This window comes from Pseudophryne corroboree, chromosome 7 (genome assembly GCF_028390025.1).
Source record: "Pseudophryne corroboree isolate aPseCor3 chromosome 7, aPseCor3.hap2, whole genome shotgun sequence".
Taxonomy (NCBI): domain Eukaryota; kingdom Metazoa; phylum Chordata; class Amphibia; order Anura; family Myobatrachidae; genus Pseudophryne; species Pseudophryne corroboree.
Window position 1 is genome coordinate 497319607 of NC_086450.1, and position 23725 is coordinate 497343331.

The 23725-nt window shown below is 45.5% G+C and overlaps 1 protein-coding gene across 2 annotated transcripts in view; it reads right to left on the reverse strand.

Moving 5' to 3' along the window:
* LOC134945751 (uncharacterized) overlaps positions 1-22182 on the reverse strand; it is a 708129-nt gene extending 685947 nt beyond the window's left edge. Inside the window, exons 1-2 of one of the 2 annotated variants that reach the window (XM_063935217.1) lie at positions 22093-22174; positions 16853-17266 (exon numbers count right to left, since the gene is read on the reverse strand). In XM_063935217.1, coding sequence (XP_063791287.1) covers positions 16853-17138 — 286 coding nt within the window. In that variant the 5' untranslated portion in view covers positions 17139-17266; positions 22093-22174. Of the gene's footprint in view, positions 1-16852; positions 17267-22092 lie in introns of both variants that reach the window. The other variant, XM_063935219.1, reaches the window with a different exon arrangement.
* Between the last annotated feature and the right edge of the window lie 1543 nt (positions 22183-23725).

The window sequence follows — 23725 nt, forward strand, 5'->3', positions numbered from 1 at the left end:
CCTGGTGCTTAGTAAATATATCCCAGAAAGTCAGGTGACAATGGAGACTCTGCTGGCCGACATTAGATTCTCTTTGTCACCATCAAGGCGCTAATATCTCGTAACCCTGGACACAGACGGCACTTTTCTGTTAATGGGAAGTTGCTGTGATATATTCAGAAGCTGTGGGGTGGTCCACCCTGGGAACTTGGATCAAGGGGAGGGTGCAGGGCAATGTAATGATTAAGCCCAGGATTCTTAGGTTATGGCGGTATGTGGTTAGCATACCGCTTGTCAGGATCCCGGCTGTCACAATACTGATGCCTGGATCCCTACGGGGGCACCATACCGCCGCCGGTATACCGGCGTGGTAGGTGATTCCCCCTCTATGGGTGTCCACGACAGGGACGTGTGGTGAGGTAAATGGCTCAGGAGGCACTGGCTTGCACAAGAGACTTTTTCCTCCAGAGTTTTGCTAATAAAAATGATTAGCATAATACAAAGAAGATATTTATAATATATTCTTTGTATTTTTCATATACTTTATACAGTCATAACTCTGGCGCAGACCTTAGTATGAAAGAAAAGGCTCTGCCTCACCTGCCTCACCCCACCTCACGTCACTTGTCCATGACACCCATAGAGTGGGAATAGAACCTTTGGCGAGTGCAGCGAGCCTGCAAGGGGCTCCATTGCACCCCTTCCCTGCCAGCATCCTGGCGGCCAGGATCTGACCTCGGGGATCCCAACCACCGAATTGTCAGCCCCAACCCATTGAATGTTCAACTATATAGATTTACCATGGAAATATGTGGAATGAGTAGTTTTCATATGTAGTTAATTTATACAGATGTGTCCCGTTACAGCCTTGGCGTGTAGCATACGCAGCGCGACTGCCGGCTCCCAAGATTGCGGGTGTGAGCGAACACATGCACCCGTGATCCATTCGCTTCTAAGGGAAAGCCGCTGCTGCAAATGGATCTCAGCCTCCCGCAGCACAGTGCATCGCGGGAGCAAACGCTGCAAGGAAGTAGCAGGACACATCTGTAATACAGGCACAGTGTCTCACACATAATGATTTGTTGCATGGTTTTGTTTTATTTTCTTGCAACATATAAATTCCTAAACTGAAATTATTAAACCTATAAAACCCTAAAACATGGATTGAAAAAAAAATAATTGTAGTTTTTTTTTAATCCTATATTATATACCGCTGCTACTCTGGAAGCCTGAGTGCATACACTCTTTTTAGAAGGTTTTTTCCCTTTCACTGCAGCCTAACACTGCCAGGAAAGGGACGGAATGCTGGGTGCATACATGGGCCTCATTCCGAGTTGTTCGCTCGTTATTTTTCTTCACTTTGGAGTGATTAGTCGCAAACTGCGCATGCGCAATGTCCGCAGTGCGGCTGCGCCAAGTAAATTTGCTATGCAGTTAGGTATTTTACTCACGGCATTACAAGGTTTTTTCTTCGTTCTGGTGATCGGAGTGTGATTGACAGGAAGTGGGTGTTTCTGGGCGGAAACTGGCCGTTTTTTGGGTGTGTGTGAAAAAACGCTACCGTTTCTGGGAAAAACGCGGGAGTGGCTGGAGAAACGGGGTAGTGGCTGGGCGAACGCTGGGTGTGTTTGTGACGTCAAACCAGGAACGACAAGCCCTGAACTGATCGCACTGGAAGAGTAGGTCTGGAGCTACTCAGAAACTGCAAATACATTTCTCTTCACTATTTTGCGAATCTTTCGTTTGCAACTCTGCTAAGATAAGATTCACTCCCAGAGGGCGGCGGCTTAGCGTGTGCAATGCTTCTAAAAGCAGCTAACGAGCGAACAACTCGGAATGAGGGCCATTGCTAATGTCCAAACATATGCAGAGTTATCTGACCTAGTGGTGATCCAGCAAAGCCTCTTCTGCTACACTGGACCACTATGACAAACAAAACACCATCCTTGAGGTCTATGGGAACAGCATTAAACTGCGGCAACTAGGGTGGAATTGGGGGAAATCTCTCTTTTTTCTGCTGTTAACCCTTTCATAGACAGGAAAAACTGCTTTGTAAATAGAGCCCATAGTAATTGCTAATGGTGCACATTTACACTGACGGGTGTGAATCATCAGTTATACCCCTTTTACACCGCCAGCATATAACACGGGTTATCACACATGAACGTGCATAACCCGTGTTGCTGCTCGGTGTAAAAGGGGCGAGTTAGAATAATCCGGGTCGAGTGACCCAGTATTCCAACTCGGGTAGTTTGCAGGATTGAACACGTATTCAACCCGGTAAGCTGTGCTGTGTGAATGGGAGCCAGGTCGCATCGACCCGGCTTTCCGTTTATAGTGAATGTACGGGCGGCGCTTGTAGATCATGTGATCTCCAAGCACCGCACCCGCCGCGTCACTGGCAACGTCACCAATCCGGCAATATGCCTGGCTGGTGACTGCAGTGGGAAAGGGGGCTGATACGGGTCGCAGCCAGGTAGCACCAGTGTCAGGCTCCCGACTGCGACCTACGATTTCAGTATAAAAGCGGTATTAGTGTGTATGTGTGTACTGAGTTCATGCACTCACACGGGAACAGAGGGATCCGTTCAGATAGCTCTTTGTAGCCCAAACCTTCTTTCCATAGGAAGAAGATAGCTTAGGTTCCCGCAGTCACATTCCAAAAAGTTTCAGTTTTTGGAGTTTGATGAATGAAGGTTCTCATGTGCTACACTGGCTTCCTGATCATTTGTGTATTTACCCTTGTTATCTCATCTCATAGGTGTACTGCCCACATCCTAAAGAAAATTACCTAATGGAGAAAACATTTATAGATGGTTTATGAAATGTTTTTTTTTTTAAATTAAGTAAATGTGTTATTTAGACCCTGAAACACAAAATCGATCAAAAAATCAACCAAACATCAACCAAAATCTATCAAAATCAAACCAAATAAACTTTTAGTAAATATACTCCTTGGGTTCATATATATATATATGTGTGTACATCTGGCTCTGTTACTAGCCAGTGCCTCGCCAGCCATTTACCTCACATCACAGATTTACTCCCAGTCTGAGTGTCCTCAACCCAACTCTAACCATTCACTACCAAAACTGAATATCCAAATGTAATGATTTTTCATACACACACTTTCCAAACACTACAAGCAAGGGATTTGCACACATTGGGCAGGATGTACTATGAAAACGCTTTAAAAACGTAGTTTTCGGGGGTTTTACCGCATTTTCGCATGCACTACCTCCGTCCGCTGGGCATTTGCTGGCGTTACCCTGTAGAAGCCTATGGTGTTTCTTCCGCAATGCGATGTGGAGTGGTTTCCATAACGGAACCATCCCAGCATCCCCTGCAGCCGCCGCTGGTCTGTGCATGCGTAGATGGACTCCTGGGTCATAGATATAGAAGTCCAGCATCCGCAGCACATCGTGAAAGACAGCTCTGATCGCAAGAACTGTCCTTCGCAACACTAATTGCATAACTTAGTACATATGCGATTAGTGTTGACGCAATGTGTGGCGGGATGTACTGCAACAGGTTGGTACATCCCGCCCAGTAACTCATACACTTATCTTTAGTTCTGTCAGTAATACTATGATTTGTCAACACCTACTGTAACTATTCAATTAGATCCTCCTTTATTTACAACACACAATTCTCAGTATTGTCATACACTGGACACAAACCCACAACATCACACATGCAGAAAAACACATGGAGCTACTTGCTTCTACAAAGGGAGCTTGGTAATTGTAACTGTATGAGGCTAGATGTAATCTCTACATAGCATAAAATAAAGTCTGCGGTAGGTGTCTGTTTGGGCTAATTTCAAGAAACTCTGGATGGAGTTTGGTGCAGTTATCACAGTTCTATGCAGCATTTGTTGAGGAAGGTTTATGTGTATGACACATTAATCTATGACAAAAGGGAGCCGATCAGTGCCGAGTTTAGTGAAAGAATAAAAATAAAAAAACGTCCGTCCGAGTGTACATAATGTATCACATTGATGGACTCATTTTATACTATGTTGAGATCAACACTTAATATCCGGTTTCTCAGGAAAAAGTGGAGTAAGTGATGTTTACTGATACAAAATTTTAGTTTTTCCCCTTTTTTATGTTCCTATTTCATTTATCTGAAAAACAATGATTTCTCTTACATCCTAGGGGATACTGGAAATCCATTTAGTACCATGGGGTATAGACGGGTCTACTAGGAGCCATGGGCACTTTAAGAAGTTTAACTACGTGTACTGGCTCCTACCTCTATGCCGCTCCTACCAGACTGAGTTTAGAAAATGTGCCCGGAGGAGCCGGTCACATTTCTGGAAGTTCCCAAAGAGTTTTCTGCATTTATTTTTAAAGTTTGTCATTTTCAGGCAGGACTGGATGGCACCAGCCTGCCTGCTTCGTGGGACTTAGGGTGGGGTAACGGCCCAACCTCCCAAAGGGTTATTGGTCCCGTTCCCCACTGACAGGACGCTAGCTCCTGAGGGAACTATTCGCAAACCCCATCACGGTGAGCGTACATTCCCACAGCACGCTACCACCCCTAACAGAGCCAGAAGAAAGAAGAGTGGTGAGTACAAACTAAGGGAGGGTTCGGAGATGTACGGCTTCTACATGGGGCGGCTGGGTCTCCAGACTTAGTACACAGTGCGGACGTACGGCTTCTAATGGGGCGAACTGAGTCTCAGTACACTTTAGGTGTACACAGTACCCAGACTGGCGATACAGACTTAAAAGGGGGCTGACTCCATTTTAGGCACTAAATCACCTCAGCCAGTATAAAGAAGAGCGAGAAGACCGCGCGCCATTGAAGGGGCGCGGCTTCACTATGAGCAGACACAGCAGCTCACAGACGCCATTTTACACACTGCATCATCACATACGCTGACTGCAGGGATGCACAGCTCCTCCAGAAAGCCTCCAGTTTACCTCAGCGGTACCAGGGGGTTATAGCAGGGATGGAGCGATATATAGAGTACTAAGTCCCCAATCAGGGTACTTAGGTGGTCATTCCGAGTTGTTCACTAGCTGCATTCGTTCGCTGTGCAGCGATGAGGCCAAAAAATGGCACTTCTGCGCATGCGCGACGTACTATTACAACGAAGATGTAGTTTTACACAGGGTCTAGCGAAGCTTTCAGTCGCACTGCTGGCCGCAGAGTGATTGACAGGAAGAGGGCGTTTCTGGCTGTCAACTGACCATTTTCAGGGAGTGTTCGAAAAAACGCAGGCTTTTAGGAAAAACGCAGGCGTGGCTGAGCGAACGCAGGGCGTGTTTGTGACATCAAAACAGGAACTGAACAGTGTGAAGTGATCGCAAGCGCTGAGTAGGTTTTGAGCTACTCTAAAACTGCAGCAAAAAACTTTGTAGCCGCTCTGTGATCCTTTCGTTCGCACTTCTGCTAAGATAAAATACACTCCCAGTGGGAGGCGGCATAGCGTTTGCACGGCTGCTAAAAACTCCTAGCGAGCGATCAACTCGGAATGACCACCTTAGTCTGCGACCCGGCTAAGCTTTCTTTAGCAATAAGGGCACCGTGTCTCTCCTCAAGGGCTTTTTGTGGGTTAATTGTGCTGTTAACCATTTCCTGTGTGTATGCCATTCTGCTGCAAGGATGTCAGATAGCTCCTGGGGGTTCACTAGTGTGTACTCAGTGTAGTGTCCCTTCTCAGACAGAGGGCTAGATGCATCATCGCTTGGAAAGTGATAAAATGGAGAGAGATAAAGTGCCAGCCAATCAGCTCCTAACTATCATGTCACAGGCAGTGTTTGAAAAATGGCAGTTATCACTTTCCAAGCAATGATGCATCTGGCACAAAAGAAGCAGAGCAAGTGTGGCTGGACTCCATTAGGGGGATGATCTCCAACATTTCTACAAAATTATCTCAAATTGAGAAAGAGACTCAATACTTAAGAAAGTCTATGACAGAGTTTATGCAAAAGGACTCAGTACTCAGACCAGCGTCTCAGTTCTCTGCCGTTTGTTCACAAAAACGTATTTTAGCCCAGATCCTGCATTCTGACTCTGATCAAGAATGATCAGAAATGGAGGAAGGTGAGGTGGATATGGCAGTACGGGAGGGTACTCTGTCGCAGGGAGTTGAAGTGCCCATAGACGCTATCAGGGAAGTCTTCAATATTACTGATAAGGTGACAGGTGTGTGATGAATCTTACTTTAATGTACAGCAAAAATCCTCAACCACTTTTCCTGTGTCAAAGGAACTAAATACCCTGTTTGAACAACCATGGGTTAATCCAGATAAAAAGTTCCAGATCCCTAAGCGGTCACTTTCAACTTTTCCCTTTCAACCTGAGGATTGGAAAAAATGGGAAAATCCATGGTTTGTGGATATATCAGTCTCCAGGCTCTCACGTAAAATTGTTTTACCTGTTCCTGGTGCAGCCTGCCTAAAGGACATAGCTGATCGTAAGATTGAGACTACCCTCAAATCTTTGTATACAGCTGCAGGGGTGGCTCAGATACCCACTATAGCATGTGGATGGATTGCAACAGCTATTGAAAAGTGGTCTGGTAATGTAATAAAGGGTTTAGACACCTTTCCTTGAGGTGAAATTGTTTTACTCCTGCAACACATACAAGATTCTGTGAACTTTTTGGTTGAAGTCATTAAGGAGATAGGTTTACTAAATGCACGCATGACAGCTATGGCTGTGTCAGCACACAGGGGATAATGGTTACGTCAGTGGACTGCCGACGCGGACTCCAAGAAAGGTATGGAAGGCCTGCCTTTCTCAGGTGAGGCCTTATTTGGTGATGAACTGAATAAGTGGACTTCAAAAGCTACTGGGGGTAAATCCACTAATATGCCTTCTGCAGCTCCACCAGTTAGGAATACCTACCCAGGACCCAACTTACAGTCCTTTCCGACTGCAAAGTTTCGGGGCAGAGCCAGAGGTTCCTCTATGGCTGCCAGAGGTGCTAGAGGAAAATCACTCAAGCCAACCTCTGTTGGTTCTCAGGAACAGTGCCCCAGCTCTGTTGCCTCAAAGCATTCCGCATGACGGGGGGCCAACATGCCTGGAAGAAAGGCAGGTGGGAGCCTGGCTAAAATTCTTCAGTCATGCCTGGGCGAGGCCTTGCCAGGACCCCTGGGTCATAGACCTTATTTCCCAGGGTTACAGGCTGGAGTTCCAGGATCTCCCACCTCACAGATTCTTCAAATTAGGCTTACCAGCTTCACGGGAAGCAAGATTAACCTTACAAGAAGCTATTCAAAAACTGTTACTGACTCAGGTCATTGTTCCAGTTCCACCTCATCTACAAAACAGGGGATACTATTACAGCTTGTTTGTAGTTCCGAAACCGGACGGTTCGGTAAGACTGATTCTGAATCTCAAGTCATTGAACCCGTACTTACGGCCGTTCAAGATGGAGTCTCTAAAAGCGGTGATCTCAGGTCTGGAAGAGGGGGAATTTCTTGTGTCTCTGGATATCAAGGATGCGTACCTTCACATTCCGATCTGACCGCCTCATCAGGCTTACCTGCAGTTTGCGCTGCAGGACTGTCACTACTAGTTTCAGGCCCTGCCTTTTGGTCTCTCCATGGCACCGAGGGTGTTCACCAAGGTGATGGCAGAGATGATGAAGCTACTCTGAAAACAGGGAGTGAACATTATTCCTTACCGGCACAATCTTCTGATAAAGGCTGTGTCCAGGGAACAGTTTTTGGAGAACATTGGTCTCACAACCAGATTGCTCCTGGGTCACGGGTGGATTCTGAACGTGCCAAAACCTCACCTAGAACCAACACAGAAGCTTCATTTCCTGGGAATGATAGTGGACACATAGTCTCAGAAAGTGTTCCCTCCCTTGGAAAAGGCAATGGTAATCCAGTCGATGGTGCGGGCTGTCTTGAAGCCAACCCGAATCTCAGTACATCAGTGCATCCGTCTTCTGGGGAAAATGGTGTCCTCTTACGAGGCAATTCAGTACGGAAGGTTTCATATGAGGCCCTTTCAGCTGGATCTGTTGGACAAATGGTCTGGATCGCATCTACACATGCATCAGAGGATTCGTCTGTCGCCAAAGACCAGGATTTCCCTACTGTAGTGGTTACAAACTTCTCACCTGGTGAAGGGTCTACAGATCGGGATTCAGAATTGGATTCTGTTAAACACCGATGCAAGCCTGAGAGGTTGGGGAGCAGTCACCCAGGGGGTACAATTTCAAGGAAGATGGTCAAGTCAGGAAGCCACACTTCCCATAAACATCCTGGAGCTCAGGGCAATCTACAACGCCATTCTGCAGGCCTCATATCTTCTTCAGAATAAGGCCATTCAAGTTCAGTTGGACAATGTGACTGTGGTGAAGTACATAAACCGACAAGGCCGAACAAAAAGCAAATCCGCGAGGTCAGAGGTGTCAAGAATTCTCCTCTGGGCAGAAAAACACTCTGTGGCGTTGTCAGCAATCTTCATTCCGGGAGTAGACAACTGGGAAGCAGATTTCCTCAACAGACACGACCTGCACCCTGGGGGAATGGGGCTTCCATCAGGAGGTGTTCCAATTCCTCACTCATCGGTGGGGTTGTCCACAAATCGATATGATGGCCTCTCGTCTAAACAAGAAGTTCAGGAGGTATTGTTCCAGGTCGAGAGTCCCACAGGCTGTTGTGGTCGACGCCCTGACAACTTCATCAGTATACCGCCTGGTATACTTGTTTCCTTTGATCCCTCTGATCCCAGGAGTTCTCAAAAGAATAAGAAGGGAAAGAGTTCATGCAATCCTGATGGCTCCGGACTGGCCAAGAAGGGCCTGGTATGTGGACCTTCTGGAGATGCTAAGCGAAGATCCGTGGCCTCTGCCTCTTCGAGAGGATCTTCTGCAACATGGCCCATCGGTCTATCATGACTTACCACAGCTACGTTTGACGGCATGGAAGTTGAGAGGCTGATTCTAGCCCAGAAAGGGATTCCCGACAATGTCATCCCAACTATGATCCAAGCCAGGAAGGGGGTAACGTCGAAACATTACCTGGAAGAAATATGTCTCTTGGTGTGAAAGCAGATGATATTCTATAGTGGAATTTCATATGGAACGTTTCCTGTGTTCCTGCAGTCGGGTGTGGATGTGGACTTACGCCTAGGCTCCTTAAAGGTGCAGATTTCGGCCTTGTCGATTTTCATTCAGAAACAATTGGCTTCTCTACCGGAAGTACTGATGTTCTTTAAAGGTGTCCTTCATATCCAACCTCCCTTTGTGCCTCCCACGGCACCTTGGGATCTCCAGTTGGTTTTGTGGTACCTCCAATCGGACTGGTTTCAACCGTTACTGGAAGTGGAAGATAAGTATCTTACGTGGAAAACTGTCATGCTGTTGGCCTTGGCCTCGGCAAGGCGCATCTTGGAACTGGGGGCATTGTCTCACAATAGTCCCTACTTGATTTTCCATGAGGACAGAGCTGAACTCAGGACTCATCAGCAATTCCTTCCTAAGGTGGTGTCGGCGTTTCACATCAACCAACCGATTGTGGTTCCATTTGTTACCGACACCTCTACTGTTTCAAAGTCCTTTGATGTGGTACGGGCTTTGAAGATATATGTGAAGAGAACGGCTCATACCAGGAAAACGGAATCGCTGTTCGTTCTCTATGATGCCAGCTAGAGATGAGCGGGTTCGGTTTTACTCGGATTTACTTGGATTTACCCGAATCTCCTTATTGGCTATCGGACGTCACGTGTTTTGGTTAGCCAATAAGGAAAATCCAGAAAATAAGAAATGGCGATAATTCTGGCATAAAGAACCGAGTAAATCCGAACCTGCTCATCTCTAATGCCAACAAGATTGGGTGTCCTGCTTCAAAGCAGTCGACTGCAAGATGGATCAGGCTTACTATCCAACATGCTTATTCCACGGCAGGTTTGCCGATTCCAAAATCTGTTCAGGCCCACTCTACTAGGTTGGTGGGTTCCTCCTGGGCAGCTGCCCGTGGGGTCTCGGCATTACACCTATGCCGAGCAGCTACTTGGTTGGGTTAAAAAATGTTCGCAAAGTTTTACAAGTTCAATACCTTGGCTTCTGGGGACCTTCAGTTTGGTCAATCAGTTCTGCAGGAACCTCAGCACTCTCACACCCGGTTTGGGAGCTTTGGTACTTCCCCATGGTACTAAATGGATTCCCAGTATCCCCTAGGACGTAAGAGAAAATAGGATTTCAATAACCTACCAGTAAATCCTTTTCTCGTAGTCTGTAGGGGATACTGGGCGCCCGCCCGGTGCTGCGTTCTTCCTGCAACGTTCTTTGTTAACTGTTGTTTGGTTCAGCTAGCATGGCTATCCTCTTGTTATGGGTGTGCTGGTTCTAAATCTCACCACTTTGCTATTCTATTTTCCTTCTCTCGAGTTATGTCCATCTCCTCTGGGCACAGTTTCCTAGACTGAGTCTGGTAGGAGGGGCATAGAGGGAGGAGCCAGCCCACATAGTTAAACTTCTTAAAGTGCCCATGGCTCCTAGTGGATCCACCTATACTCCATGGTACTAAATGTATTCTCAGTATCCCCTACGGACTACGAGAAAAAGATTTACCGGTAGGTATTTAAAATGTTATTTCTTCCCCAAAGTTCATATTTTTCTTTATATTCAGCCAAAGTCACTATGAATAAAAGTCAAAAGGTGAAGGCCAAACCAGCAGAGGATGGGGAGGGGACAATCGGAGGCGCATGTGTGGCCAGCCAGTGTGAGAATACAGAAACAGATTTATACAGTGGGCGGGATGTACTATAAACCATCGCCGCCTCTCGCCGCCTACCGCAGCTATACTAATCGTATATGTACTAACATATGCGATAAGTATCGCAATGCGGTATAGGAGGCCCCCCGCGATGATGTCTACCGGGGTCTGCAGGGGTCGGCGGGGGTCAGCGGGGGTCTCCGTCACATCCCAGACTCGGGAGGTGATGTGTGCAGGGAGTCCCCGGGCTCCTCCTCCTCCCCCCTGCAGCCGGAAGGAGACAAGGCTGTGATGCGGGGGAGAAGGAGGAGGGGGGCCGCACCAGCAGCAGCTTAGGTATGCCGGGGGGGAAGGGGGGGTCGTCGTGAGCGGCGCGGGATGCGGCGCGGGGCGGCGGCATTAAGAATCCCATAGGCTTCTATAGGGTATTGCCATAAAAAGATGGCGATACCCTATGAGGCGAAAAGGCGGCGGTCGGGAGTTAGTACATATGAAAATGCCGTAAAACGGGGGGTTTTACCGCATTTTCCCTTTAGTAAATCCCGCCCAGTGTGAGAATTTACACGGTGCTCGCCTATAGAAAAGGCATCTGTCGTAGTGTCAACACGTCTCTGTTTGAGGAGCTCTTTAATTAAAATGTAAATATTGTATTCCATTATGCCGAGATGGAAAGCAAATATAGGCCATATAGTACATCGGACACTAAAATAATTAGTTTATCCTATAATAATGAAACTGAGCAAGAAAGAGAATCTCGATTGTCAAATGACAGAGAAAGAATGTTGATGTCCAGAGGAACAATGGCTTGTTTAAAAAAAGCCTATCGTCATAAATTCAAAGTTGCTCCCATGTGAACCAGGGGTGGGTTTTTAGTGGTAAGTATAAAACCATTGCAGCTAAGAAGATCTACTGTACATAGCACAGTGGTTCTCAAACTGTGTGCAGTGGCACCCTGGGGTGCCTCAGGACAATTGCAGGGGTGCCCTGGGTTGGTGGTCCAGGACCAATTCAAATTATTTATGGTCTATGTAATAGACAAAACCAGTGCTGGCGGCTGCTAATCATAAAATATGTGGCCAAACAGAAGCAAATCTTGTCCCTCACCACACAACTGACCCTAAGGATGACATATAAACACAATTTAATTAATTTAATATTTATTTTAGAATTTCTCAATAAGAAATGTTGGCCTCGGGGTGCCGTGAAAAAAATTCTATTACTTTAGGGCGCCATGACACAAAAAGTTTGGGAACCACTGACATAGCGTATGGCTGGAGAGGATTGGATGTGTGACTGCACACTACGCAGATCTTCTTAGCTGCAATGATTTATACTAACCACTACATACAGTATAGCCTCATATAGGGGGTGATTCTGAGTTAATCGTAGCCCTGCAAAATTTAGCAGGGCTACGATCATGACCATAGACATACGGGGGGACGCCCATCACGGGTCTAGTCCACTCCGCATGTCAGTGCCGCACCCTCCCCCCCCGCAGAAGTAGAAAAGCATCGCACAGCGGCGATGCTTTTGCACTTTAGGAGTAGCTCCCGGCCAGCTCAGCTTTAGCGCGCTGGCTGGGAGCTACTCGTCGCTCCCTAGCCCGCAGCGGCTGCGTGTGACATCACGCAACCGCTGCGGGCCATCCCCCGCACGGTCCGGCCATGCCCACGAAATGGCAGCCAAACGCCGCCGAGCCGCCCCATCCCGCCGAGCGACCGCCTCTGCCTGTCAATCAGGCAGAGGCGATCGTAGCGCAGCGACGGCCTTCGGACGTCAGGCACGCACCAGGCGCACTGCAGCGCCGGAGCATGCACAGTTCTGACCCGATCGCACCGCTGCAAAAAACTGCAGCGTGCGATCGGGCGAGAATGACCCCCGTAGTTAGAATTACCAGACTTCCTGTGCAATGTGTACTAGGAAGGGTTATGGGCTCTACACATTGCGGATAAAACAGAACGATATGAAAGTTCTCGTTCATTGATGAACGAGAACTCATTCATATTGTTCCGTGTGTGCACCAACGATAAACGATGCGCGGCCCCACGCTCGTTCATCGTTGGTGCCCCGTCGCTTATACATGCAGGCCAATATGGACAATCTCGTCCATATTAGCATGCACTGCTATGGAGCCGGGTGACGGGGGGAGTGAAGAAACTTCACTGCCCTCCGCCGCCGGGTTGCCCGTCGGCCGTATCCACCGCCGAGCAGCTCAGCGGCGGATCGACAAATGTGTAGGGCCCATTGGTGTAGGTTGGGGGGGGGGAGGGGGTCGCACAACATGCAGTGAGATTTGACAATGCCTTTATTGTTTCCTGTATGTACTGCATACTTGCCTACTTTTGAAAACTAAAATCAGGGAGATTACAGTAGCATGTGCCGTGCAAAGCGCGGCGTGCCGCCATGGGGGCGTGTCAAACTCTACCCAAAGGGCGTGTCTAGTTCCACAAATAGGCGTGCCTATGCTTAAATGCTTGTAGTTGCAAGATATTTCTATATAACATTAGTAACAATATATTTTGGGAAGTTTTGCAAGTATTGATACTAACATTACTGCCTGAAATACAGGGTTTCTTATTTGCAATATGTTTTCGTTGTGATATTTCTTTTCTTCTCACTCAGCACAATATGTATGATAAATGTGATGCCTACTGTATGCAATAAATTCCAAATGCAAGTTGACCGTGTGTGAATTCATCCCTAAACATAGAAGTAAATGATTATTTTGGTGTTGTAGATGTTATTTTTATTGGGAACACTGGATTGTCTGCATCTTGTAGGCACGACCTATATTTATTGGATGTGCTATTTTCCATTCCATTACAGCATTAACCAAATCATTATAGATACCAGCTACTCTAATGAAACAAATGTGTTTAACTACAGAAAGATTACTAACAACAATTCTTACACCAGCACCACCAGCAGCAGCAGCAGCAGCAGAGGCATGCTATGTGTCAGTGCACACCATCACAGATAAGAGGAGTGTGTGATCAGGTACTGCTATCTCTCTCTCTCTCTCAGGGGATACACAAGGGGGGTAATGAGAGCCGTCAGCAGTGATTCCTGAGCAACTACAGCAACTCACTGTTCTTGCAAAGAAACTCCTTAGTGTCACCCCTGACAGAATCTGAAGAATACGGGAGAATTGACCTATAAAGCAGGGGATCAGAAGATTTATGGCTGAAACGGGAGGCTCCCGCAGGATGCAGGAGGGTAGGCAACTATGATGTACTGAGACCATAGAGAGAAGTGATGTTCTCTATGTTAACTGTTTTAATGGTATGTATTTAAAATTCTGCCCGTCAGAATCCCGGCGGTTGCATTACTGATGCCATAATCCCGACAGGAGAACAATCCCGCCGCCGAAATACGGCCGAGACATGTGATTCTCCCTCCGTGGATAGATGCGCTCGCTCAGCAGCTGGCATTCTGGCGGGCAGGATGCCTCTGTCGGTATAGTGACAGCCGGCAATTCGTATACCGGGATCCCATGCCGATCCCGTTTTAATAGATGTTGTAGATAGAAATAGGAATAGATTAGAGCAGCAGTGCCAACCCGTGGCTCTTGAGCCACATGTGGCTCTTTCTTTACTCAAATGTGGCTCCCAACACTCAGTCACGTGACCACAACAGATACAGAAATCACTGCCCTTCAGCCAGACACGCAGCAGCACTACGGTGACTGAAAACTGAGGGAGCCAAATACTATAGGTGAGACATCCACTGGCAAATAGAGGACACATAAGGGGCTGCTGCAATCAGGGGCTTGGTGGCAACCTTTAGCCTGGGGGGCAGACTCAAGCAAGAGCACCATTTTATACAGGGAATCTGCAGTCAAGTTGTCCTGGAACACTTACATTGCACTGGCCCAGGGGTCAGATGAGACCTCCCCCCCCCCCCTTCCTTCCCAGCCAGCCCCTGGGAACAAGTTGGGGGGGACTGTAGTGACACATGAGGGTGGGCTGGAGTGACACAAGTCAGGGCTGGATGGAGTGACACAGAGTGTTCTGGCAGGAGATACACAATGGGGGAGCTGACTGTAGTGACATACTGTAGGAGGGAGCTGGCTGGAGTGATATATGTTGGAGCTGGCTGGAGTGACACATGGGGGAGCTGAAGTGTATTACGTGAATCTGGCTTTTTCAATATATTTTATATGGATTTGACTTTTTCAATTATTTTATGTGAAAGTTAGTTTTTCAATGTATTTTATGTTGGATCTGGCTTTTTCAATGTATTTTATACCAGGGGTGTGCCCTAGCTGGCACAAGGCCACACCCCATTTTTGCACACGCGCCTTCGGCTTGATGTCGGCTCTTTGATGTACCTAACAAGATTTTTTGGCTCTTTGACTGGTTGGCCGCCCCTGGATTAGAGGATTTGACACTTATCACCATGTAATAAATCTTTGTACTGTAACATATGACAACACTGCCTCATGCCGTGAACATCTCAGCTTTGCTTACACCCTGCCGTCAGGCTTCCTCCCGCTTGCTTGCACCTCATGTCATCTGTGTGTCGCCCCTTCCCACTAGATTGTTAGCTCTTCAGAGCAGGGCTCTCTTTCCTCTTGTTATCTATGCCCTCTTCTCCACACATTTCACTCACAGCTCTCTCCTACTCAGCGACCATCTTTATCCGCTTTCTCTCCTGCTGGTAAAGGCTCATCTCTATCTATGGCCGCCAGCCCCAAGTAGTACGATGATTACTCCCTCACTACTTACATCTTAGCTGTATTATGTATGAGAATTGTGGTGCACTTTGTTACCTGCACTCTATTTCTGTTATTTATTTAATGTAAGTTTTGTCTCCCTGTACTGTCCTTTGTAAAACACGTGGCGCCTTATAAATAAAATGTAATAATAATAACACTGCGATATCACCATGTGCACATAGTAACATAGTATCTGAGGTTGAAAAAAGACAATTGTCCATCGAGTTCAACCTATTTGTGGTCTCCTATGCATGATGATTTGACTAAAATTTCTGACTGATGCTGCTATTAAGCCGCTGCATTTTATCCCTATTTATAGTAACTATAATGCATGACTATGCACCATACCCCTGGATATCCTTATCCATTAGGAATTTATCTAACCCATTCTTAAAGGTGTTGACAGATTCCGCCATTACAACTCCCTCGGGCAGGGAATCCCAAACACGTATTGTCCTTACCGTGAAAAAGCCTTTACGCCGTATTGTGCGGAATCTCCTCTCCTCTAACCTGAGCGAGTGTCCACGAGTCCTCTGTGTTGATCTAACCAAAAACAGGTCCCGCGCAAGCTCTGTGTATTGTCCCCTTATATATTTGTAGATGTTGATCATATCCCCTCTTAGTCTCCACTTTTCCAATGTAAACATGCCTAGTCTTTCAAGCCTTTCCTTGTATTCCATCGTCTCCATGCCCTTAATTAGTTTGGTCGCACTCCTCTGTACCTTTTCTATCTCCAGGATATCCTTTTTGTAGTACGGTGCCCAGAACTGTACACAGTATTCAAGGTGTGGCCTCACTAGTGATTTATATAACGGGAGTATAATACTCTCGTCCCTAGCATCAATACCCCATTTTATGCATGCTAATATATTATTAGCCTTCTTTGCTGCAGTCCTACGTTGGGTACTACTGCTTAGTTTGCTATCTATGAGGACACCTAAGTCCTTTTCCAGTACAGAATCCCCTAATTTTACCCCATTTAGTAGGTAGGTGTAATTTTTGTTCTTGTTACCACAGTGCATTACCTTACACTTGTCTGTGTTGAAGCACATTCTCCATTTGGCTGCCCATGCTTCTAATTTAACTAAGTCGTTCTGAAGAGACTCGGCATCCTCCTCTGTATTTATAACCTTACACAATTTGGTATCATCTGCAAAAATTGACACCATGCTCTCTAGACCTTCTGTTAGGTCGTTAATGAAAATATTGAACAATAGCGGTCCTAATACTGAGCCTTGCGGCACACCACTTAGCACTTCAGTCCAAGTTGAAAAAGATCCATTAACCACAACGCGCTGCTCCCTATTATCTAACAGATAATGATATTAATGTTACTGAAAATGTGTAAAATATTATTTGTATCCAGAACAATCTCATAATAATTTGAATTATACTTTACCAATAACATTATCAGTTTGTCAGATCCATCTGTGTGTTCTGCAATTACCCATCTGTAAATTACCTCTCTGCAGGTCGTGTTGGAGTTCCTCTCGGACTTTCCCCCCATGTATAGCTTCCAGCACAGCCAGGGTCACCTCCGTCCCATAGGAATCCTCGTAGTATCTCCTGATAAGCTCAGCGACACGACTGGGACTTCCGCCCTCCAGCTGGTCCTGTGTAATATTGATATATGGTTCAGATACTTTCCAGCCACTCAGAGTCTTTTTAAATCTCTTGAATTTCTTCTTATTCAGTTTCCTCAGAGCCGTCACCAGGGCTTCTTGTATCTTCAGCCCCGTCTCTGCCATTATGGTGTCAGTAGCTGCTCAGCAATGGGGAACTTCCTCCTGAGCCCAATCCAACCTCGCTCAGACCCACAATCTCCACACGGTCCTCTGTGCGCTGGTGTGTCAGTACCACTAAGAGGCTGTTTCACCTAAAATCAAAATTGTTATTAAGTTCTGTGTAATATATAGATGATAGATAGACAACTTTTGTCAGTATCACTCCACCAGGGGCTCAGTAATGATTGATGGAACAGCACACCATCTTAATACAAAAAAATAAATAAATCACGTTTTCAGTTTATTGCAGTAAAAGCATATATATATACATGGATCCATCTCATAGCAGGAACGCAGTACTTATCACAGCCAAAGCAGCATTTCAGCAGCATCTTAGGGCTTACTGCCCATGCTACAGCCGTTTCTGTGTGGCTACTACTTGGAGGATGGGGGCTGCCGCGGTCCCTGCTGCCTCGTCCCCACTGCCGGCCAGGTGCCAGCACCTGTACAATGTAGTTGATAGACGCTGAAACACCTCACAATGGGACTGCCTGTAGTGTCTGTGACTGACAGGTAGGACTTCCTATAGGAAGTCACTGCCAATCACAGTGAAGCCAGTGCAGTCTCACGGACTGCATCTGGCTCATTGGTATGAGCTGAGGTGGCAGATTTTACTGGGGGGGGTAAAGTCCATCACTGGCCTACACCTTTATCAAGGATTGCCAACTGCCAGATACAAATGCTGGATTTATAACACAATAAATTAGTGACTAATACAGCTTATTCTTTTTTAACATTCAAATATTTTTAGGGGGTGTGGACATGGGTATGGGCCGTTGGGTCGACTCAACTGAGGTCGACCACTGAAGGTCGACATGGGCATTATGTCGACGTGTACTAGGTCGACAGGTAAAAAGGTTGACATGAGTTTTTGGACTGTTTTTGGTGTCGTTTTCTTCGTAAAGTGACACAGGTGTGTCCAAGCGTTTGCAGGGAGGGTGTCTGACGTCAATTCCGGTCCCGGACAGGCTGAAGTGATCACAATGGCTGAGTAACTTTTTTGTACCGCTCGGCTGCACATGCGTTCGCACACTTTCAAAGCAAAAATACACTCCCCCGTGGGCGGCGACTATCTGATCGCAGCACTGCAAAAAAAACCCTAGCGAGCGACCAGGTCTGAATTAGGCTCACAGACTTTTGTTGTATTTCATTCGTGGCAGTTCATTTTGGTGAGGCAACATATTGTTCATCTACTATCAATGGGAGATAAATATGTATACTACACTACACATACTATATACTTTATTTACAGTTTGATTTTTGCAGAGTTTATGCAATCATAAATTAGCAAATTACCGAATTATATATATCTTACAATTGACATAATCAGTTTTTATTAGAAGCACCTCATTCTCTTACTAGGAGGACTATAATATAATGGTGAACTTAAGTACAATACTGTTATCCTAAAGAGAATAAAATACCATATTTTGATATTTTCAATTTTTCACCCATGTGGTACAACCAGCCGAATAAGATATTAGTTGTGTTATCATTTTTTGTTTAATTATGACTACAATAGTGTATCACCTTATGGCACAACCACAATCTGAAGGATCTTAGTTTCAGGGGAGAGATGGTTTCCTTTCCTTCTCATTCTCTCTCTCTCTCTCATTAAATAAAATTTAAAATGAATTTATAAATATTTTAACATTTGTATAAAAAATGAAGTTTTAACACAAATCATATTGCAAGCGGGCCCCTTTTGCCTCCCTGTTTCTTCACAGGGAGAATATACTGTTAATTCCGTTTCCAAAACCTAAGGGAGCTCCAACAGAGATACCTGTAAATAGAAAATATCTTCTCCCCAATAGATTACATTGTTGGTATTTTCATTACATTACAAAATGAAAACCTTTTGCAGGTTCAAACCCTAAAACCCTGTAGCATCCAAATACAGCAAAGTCAGGCCCGTAATGCTGTCACTGAAATGGATGGCCATCGATGATTCGAAATCATTGATAGTCTAAGACCGATGTCAAATACTTTTACCATCGATGGGGGAGAGCCAGATGGTTTACCACCATGGATGGTTTTAGTGCTACCGAATTTTTAATTTCCCCCTTCCCCCTCATAGTGTCAGGGCATGGAGCTTAGCCCCGCTCCCTGACACTTGCAAAGCCACGCCCCGGTCTGATTGGCTCGCATTACAGTTAATAGTAATGCAGTGGTGACCATCGATGGGTAAAACCATCGATGGTTCCTTTACAGATGGTTTTACAGCATCGATTTTATCCATCAATTGTACCATCGATGGTGACCATCGGTGATAACCTACCATACAGAATGTAAGCTCTCACGAGCAGGATCCTCTTCCCTCATGTGCTTATCCTTTTTCTTACTTTAATAATCTTCAACTGCCCCAAATCCAGCAGTCTTCTGCCGGGTACGGGTCGTTGGGTCAACTGAACTTAGGTCGACATTCATTAGGTTGACCACTGAAGGTCAACATGGGCATTAGGTCGATGTGTACTATGTCGACAGGTCAAAAGGTCGACATAAGATTTGGGGCTGTTTTTGGTGTCGTTTTCTTTGTAAAGTGACGGTGAACCCCAATTAGTGCACCGTGTCCCCTCGCTCCGCTACTGCTGCGCTCGGCACAGGTTACCGTTCCAGTCGTAGTCCATGTGGATCGTCATGTATGGAAAAATAAAAAAAAATTCAAAAAGTGACAAACTCATGTCGACCTACTACATGTCGACCTAATGCATGTCGACCTTCAGCAGTCGACCCAATGACTGTCGATCTAGGCTGTGTCGACCAAACAACCGTATCCAGTGGACATGCCCCCTTTTTAGACCATGCCTCACATATATACGATATATATATATATATATATATATATATATATATACACGACCGTATCCCCTTCTGCCTCCTGATACTTATTCCAGTGTCATCTACTGAGATAGCTATGATTAGTTACCCTGTACTTGTCCTATACTGTCTTCAACTGTAAGTCACTGTTTTCCTGTTTGATTATTTGTTTATGTACTCTGTAATTGGGCGCTGCGGAACCCTTGTGGCGCCATATAAATAAAGGATAATAATAATAATAATAACTGCCAATGGCCATCCCGAGACACAGATGAGACCAATGAAACAGGTAAGTGCTGCCTTGGGGGAGGAGTCCATTAGTGTTGTGCGGCTATTAGGGAAAGGTGAGCAGTAAGGGGATCAGTGTGCACTATTGTGTGAGGAGGTAAATGTGCCATGAGGGGGGTTGTAAATTGTGAGGGAACAATGAGTTTTGATGGTGTCAGTATGTGCTATGTGGAGGGGTAGTAAGCTGTGAGGGGGGCAGTGAGTTTGCGCTCATGGTCATCTCAGGATACTACTAATTTCATTTGTGTTGCATTTATTACATTAAATAAGTCACATATAGTGTAATAAATGTAAGATTAATTCAATTTGTAATCTCCTGTGTCCACAGTTTTCCTTTTGTGTAGTGGTGCTGGGTGGCCCAAAGCATATTTTTGCACCTGGGCCCACCACTCGCTAGTTCCACCACTGCTGGCACCATATATAAAATGGCCACTGGAGACCGGACTCAGCAATGGGACAGGAGAGGTGTGCCCTGCACTCTCCTGCCCCCAGATATGGATGACAGCGGAAGCAGCAACACAGCCCAGCAGCACTGAGGAGGAGGCCTGGTGTGTGGTGAACACTTCTGGGGGGAAGGGGCATTATGTGTAACAGCTACTGTGGGCTTTATGTGTATCTGCCACTATACGGGAAGCAGTATGTGTATCTGGCACTATACTCGGGCAGTATGTGTAACTGGCACTATACTGGGGGCAGTATGTGTAACTAGCACTAAACTGGGGACATTATGTGTATCTGATAGTATACAGGGGCGGTATGTGTATCAGACACTATACTGGGGGTGGTATGTGTAACTGGCACTAGACTGGGGGCAGTATGTGTAACTTGCACTATACTGGGGGCAGTATGTGTAACTGGCCCTATACTAGGGACATTATGTGTATCTGGCACTATACAGGGGGCGGTATGTGTATCTGACACTATATTGGGGGCGTTATGTGTATCTGGCACTTTACTGGGGGCATATGTATATCTGGCAGTAATGGGGACATACTGGGGGAGATTCAAATAATAGACAGGAAAAAACAGACACTCAACCGACTTTTCAAACATTTGAATTCCACACTATGTGTTTTTGGCAGTACTGGGGACAATATGTGTATCTGGCAGTGCTGGGGGCAGTGATGTGGAGTAGGGTATACAGGGATCATTGATGTAAGGTATAGAGGGGTCAGTTAAAATACTAATCCCAAGTACTTAATGCACCATTATTGAGTAAAGACGCAAAATGCAGGAAAAAGTCTGCAATCTGGGCAAATAAAAAAGGTCAGAGACTCAATCTGACCTGCACCCTGGCTTGTACCACATACGTTCTGCTCAAACTAAGATATGGTTTGTTTGTTTTTTGGGGTGGCGCTAAAGGACATTTTCTCCTTGGCCTCCACTTGGTCTAGAACCAGCCCTGCATACACCCTCCTAGGTTTCTATGGGGGTTGCTATATTGTCAGATTTATCAAGCTCCAGAATGCGATGCCTATGGCTACTCGTATCTCCTTCCCATCAGGCCCCATTCACAGCATGGCGGTATCGCTTGCACATTAGGCTGCCAGAGTCCATAACCAGAAGCAAAGTGAAAGTTATCAGTCTGCCACCCTGTGGGCTTTTATCGGAGCCTGTGTCCCGGCAAGAGAATGTTGCTAAATTCAGTCACATTCCAAATGCAATCAGCTCCCAGCAACATAAACTGACTACAAATAAAATGTGTGACATGCTGAATGTATTACGTGAGACAAAGGTCACTGTGCAGTATCTGCTGGAACTAACCTGAATGTATAACATATAATAGGTATGTGAGAAAAGTCCTATCACTCACCCACAGTGGAATCAGAGCTGAGTTTTCCTGACATGTTGCAGGATACAATACACTGTAACAATCGCTGCAGCGTCCGTACGGCTCCGTCCTCCCTCCTTTATATTATCTTACTTCCTGCACTATCTGTGACTGGGAGCTACATGTGCAGAAACTACAGTATAAATAGTGCAGGAAGCTGTGTATGAGGAATGAGGACATGCAGGTACTGTAGCTCTCATGCCCCTCCTCAATACACACCCATAGAGCAACAACATAAAGAGAGTAAAAACTAACATAAAACTACAAACCTATAATATATGCACTGAAAAATCAGATATTATCCGGGTAAAAAAGTGCTGTAGAACTTTGAAAGTATAATATATTAGAGATGTGTGGCTGCCACTTTTCGTGTTTTGTGTTTTGGTTTTGGTTCTAATTCCACTTTTGTGTTATGGTTTTGGATCTGGATGATTTTTGAAAAAAACATAAAAACTGCTAAAATCACAGAATTTGGGGATAATTTGATCCTACGGTATTATTAACCTCAATAACATTCATTTCCACTCATTTCCAGTCTATTCTGAACACCTCACAATATTGTTTTTAGGCCAAAAGGTTGCACAGAGGTTGCTGGGTGACTTTGCTAAGCGACACAAGTGGACAACGCAAACACCTGGCCCATCTAGGAGTGGCATGGCAGCGGCAGACAGGATGGCACTTTTAAAAAACTAGGCCCCACACAGCACCTCATGCAAAAATGTAGAAGAGGCGCAATGAGGTAGCTGTATGACTAAGCCAAGTGACACAAACAATTTCCACTGCAATTATACAGCAATATCACTGGAGTGGAATTATACAGCAATATCACTGGAATTATATGGCATTACCACTGGACATATACGGTAGTATCACTGGACATATACAGAAGTGACAGGATGGCACTTTTTTTTTTTCTTTTCTGCAATCTGTGTTTATTAAAGCAGTAAACAAATCAATAGTACAGCATTTTCACATAATGAAATCCAGAAAACATTGCTGGTCGTACTAATCTAGTAACAGTGTTTTAAACATTTAAGGTAAATAGAAAAGTTGTCTGTTCAGCAATCAAAAGGTATGCATAGAAATACAGACATTATTATAACCTAGCTAACGAATATTTAGAAAAGAAGTGAAAGAACGGAAAAAGAATAAGGTAGAAGGAAGAAGAAAAAGAAAAAAGGGTCCTGAAGAAGACAGGTGGGATGAAGTTTACAGCTGGAGGTCCGTAAGGGGCTGGAGATTTATCGGTGTAATTAATGGAAAAAGATCTAGGGTACTATATAAGACCGATATACCGGAGACTCCTTGAAATCACACCATGGGAACTAGATAGCGGTAAAGCCGATGGTTCTTCCCATCGAGAAGGAGATAAGGTCTTCCATCTCCAAAAAGTAATCTATCTTATTAAACCATTGTTTAATTAAGGGTGGGGAGACGGATCTCCAAAGAGTCGGTATAACGGCCTTTGTCACGTTGCTAAGGTGTCTCAATAGGGAGCATTTGTAGGAATGTATACTTGCTGAGGTAAGATTAAGGAGCCAAAACTCTGGGTCTCTGAGTACTATATCTCCCACTATCAACTCGGAGCATTTAAAAACGTCTTTCCAAAAGGGAA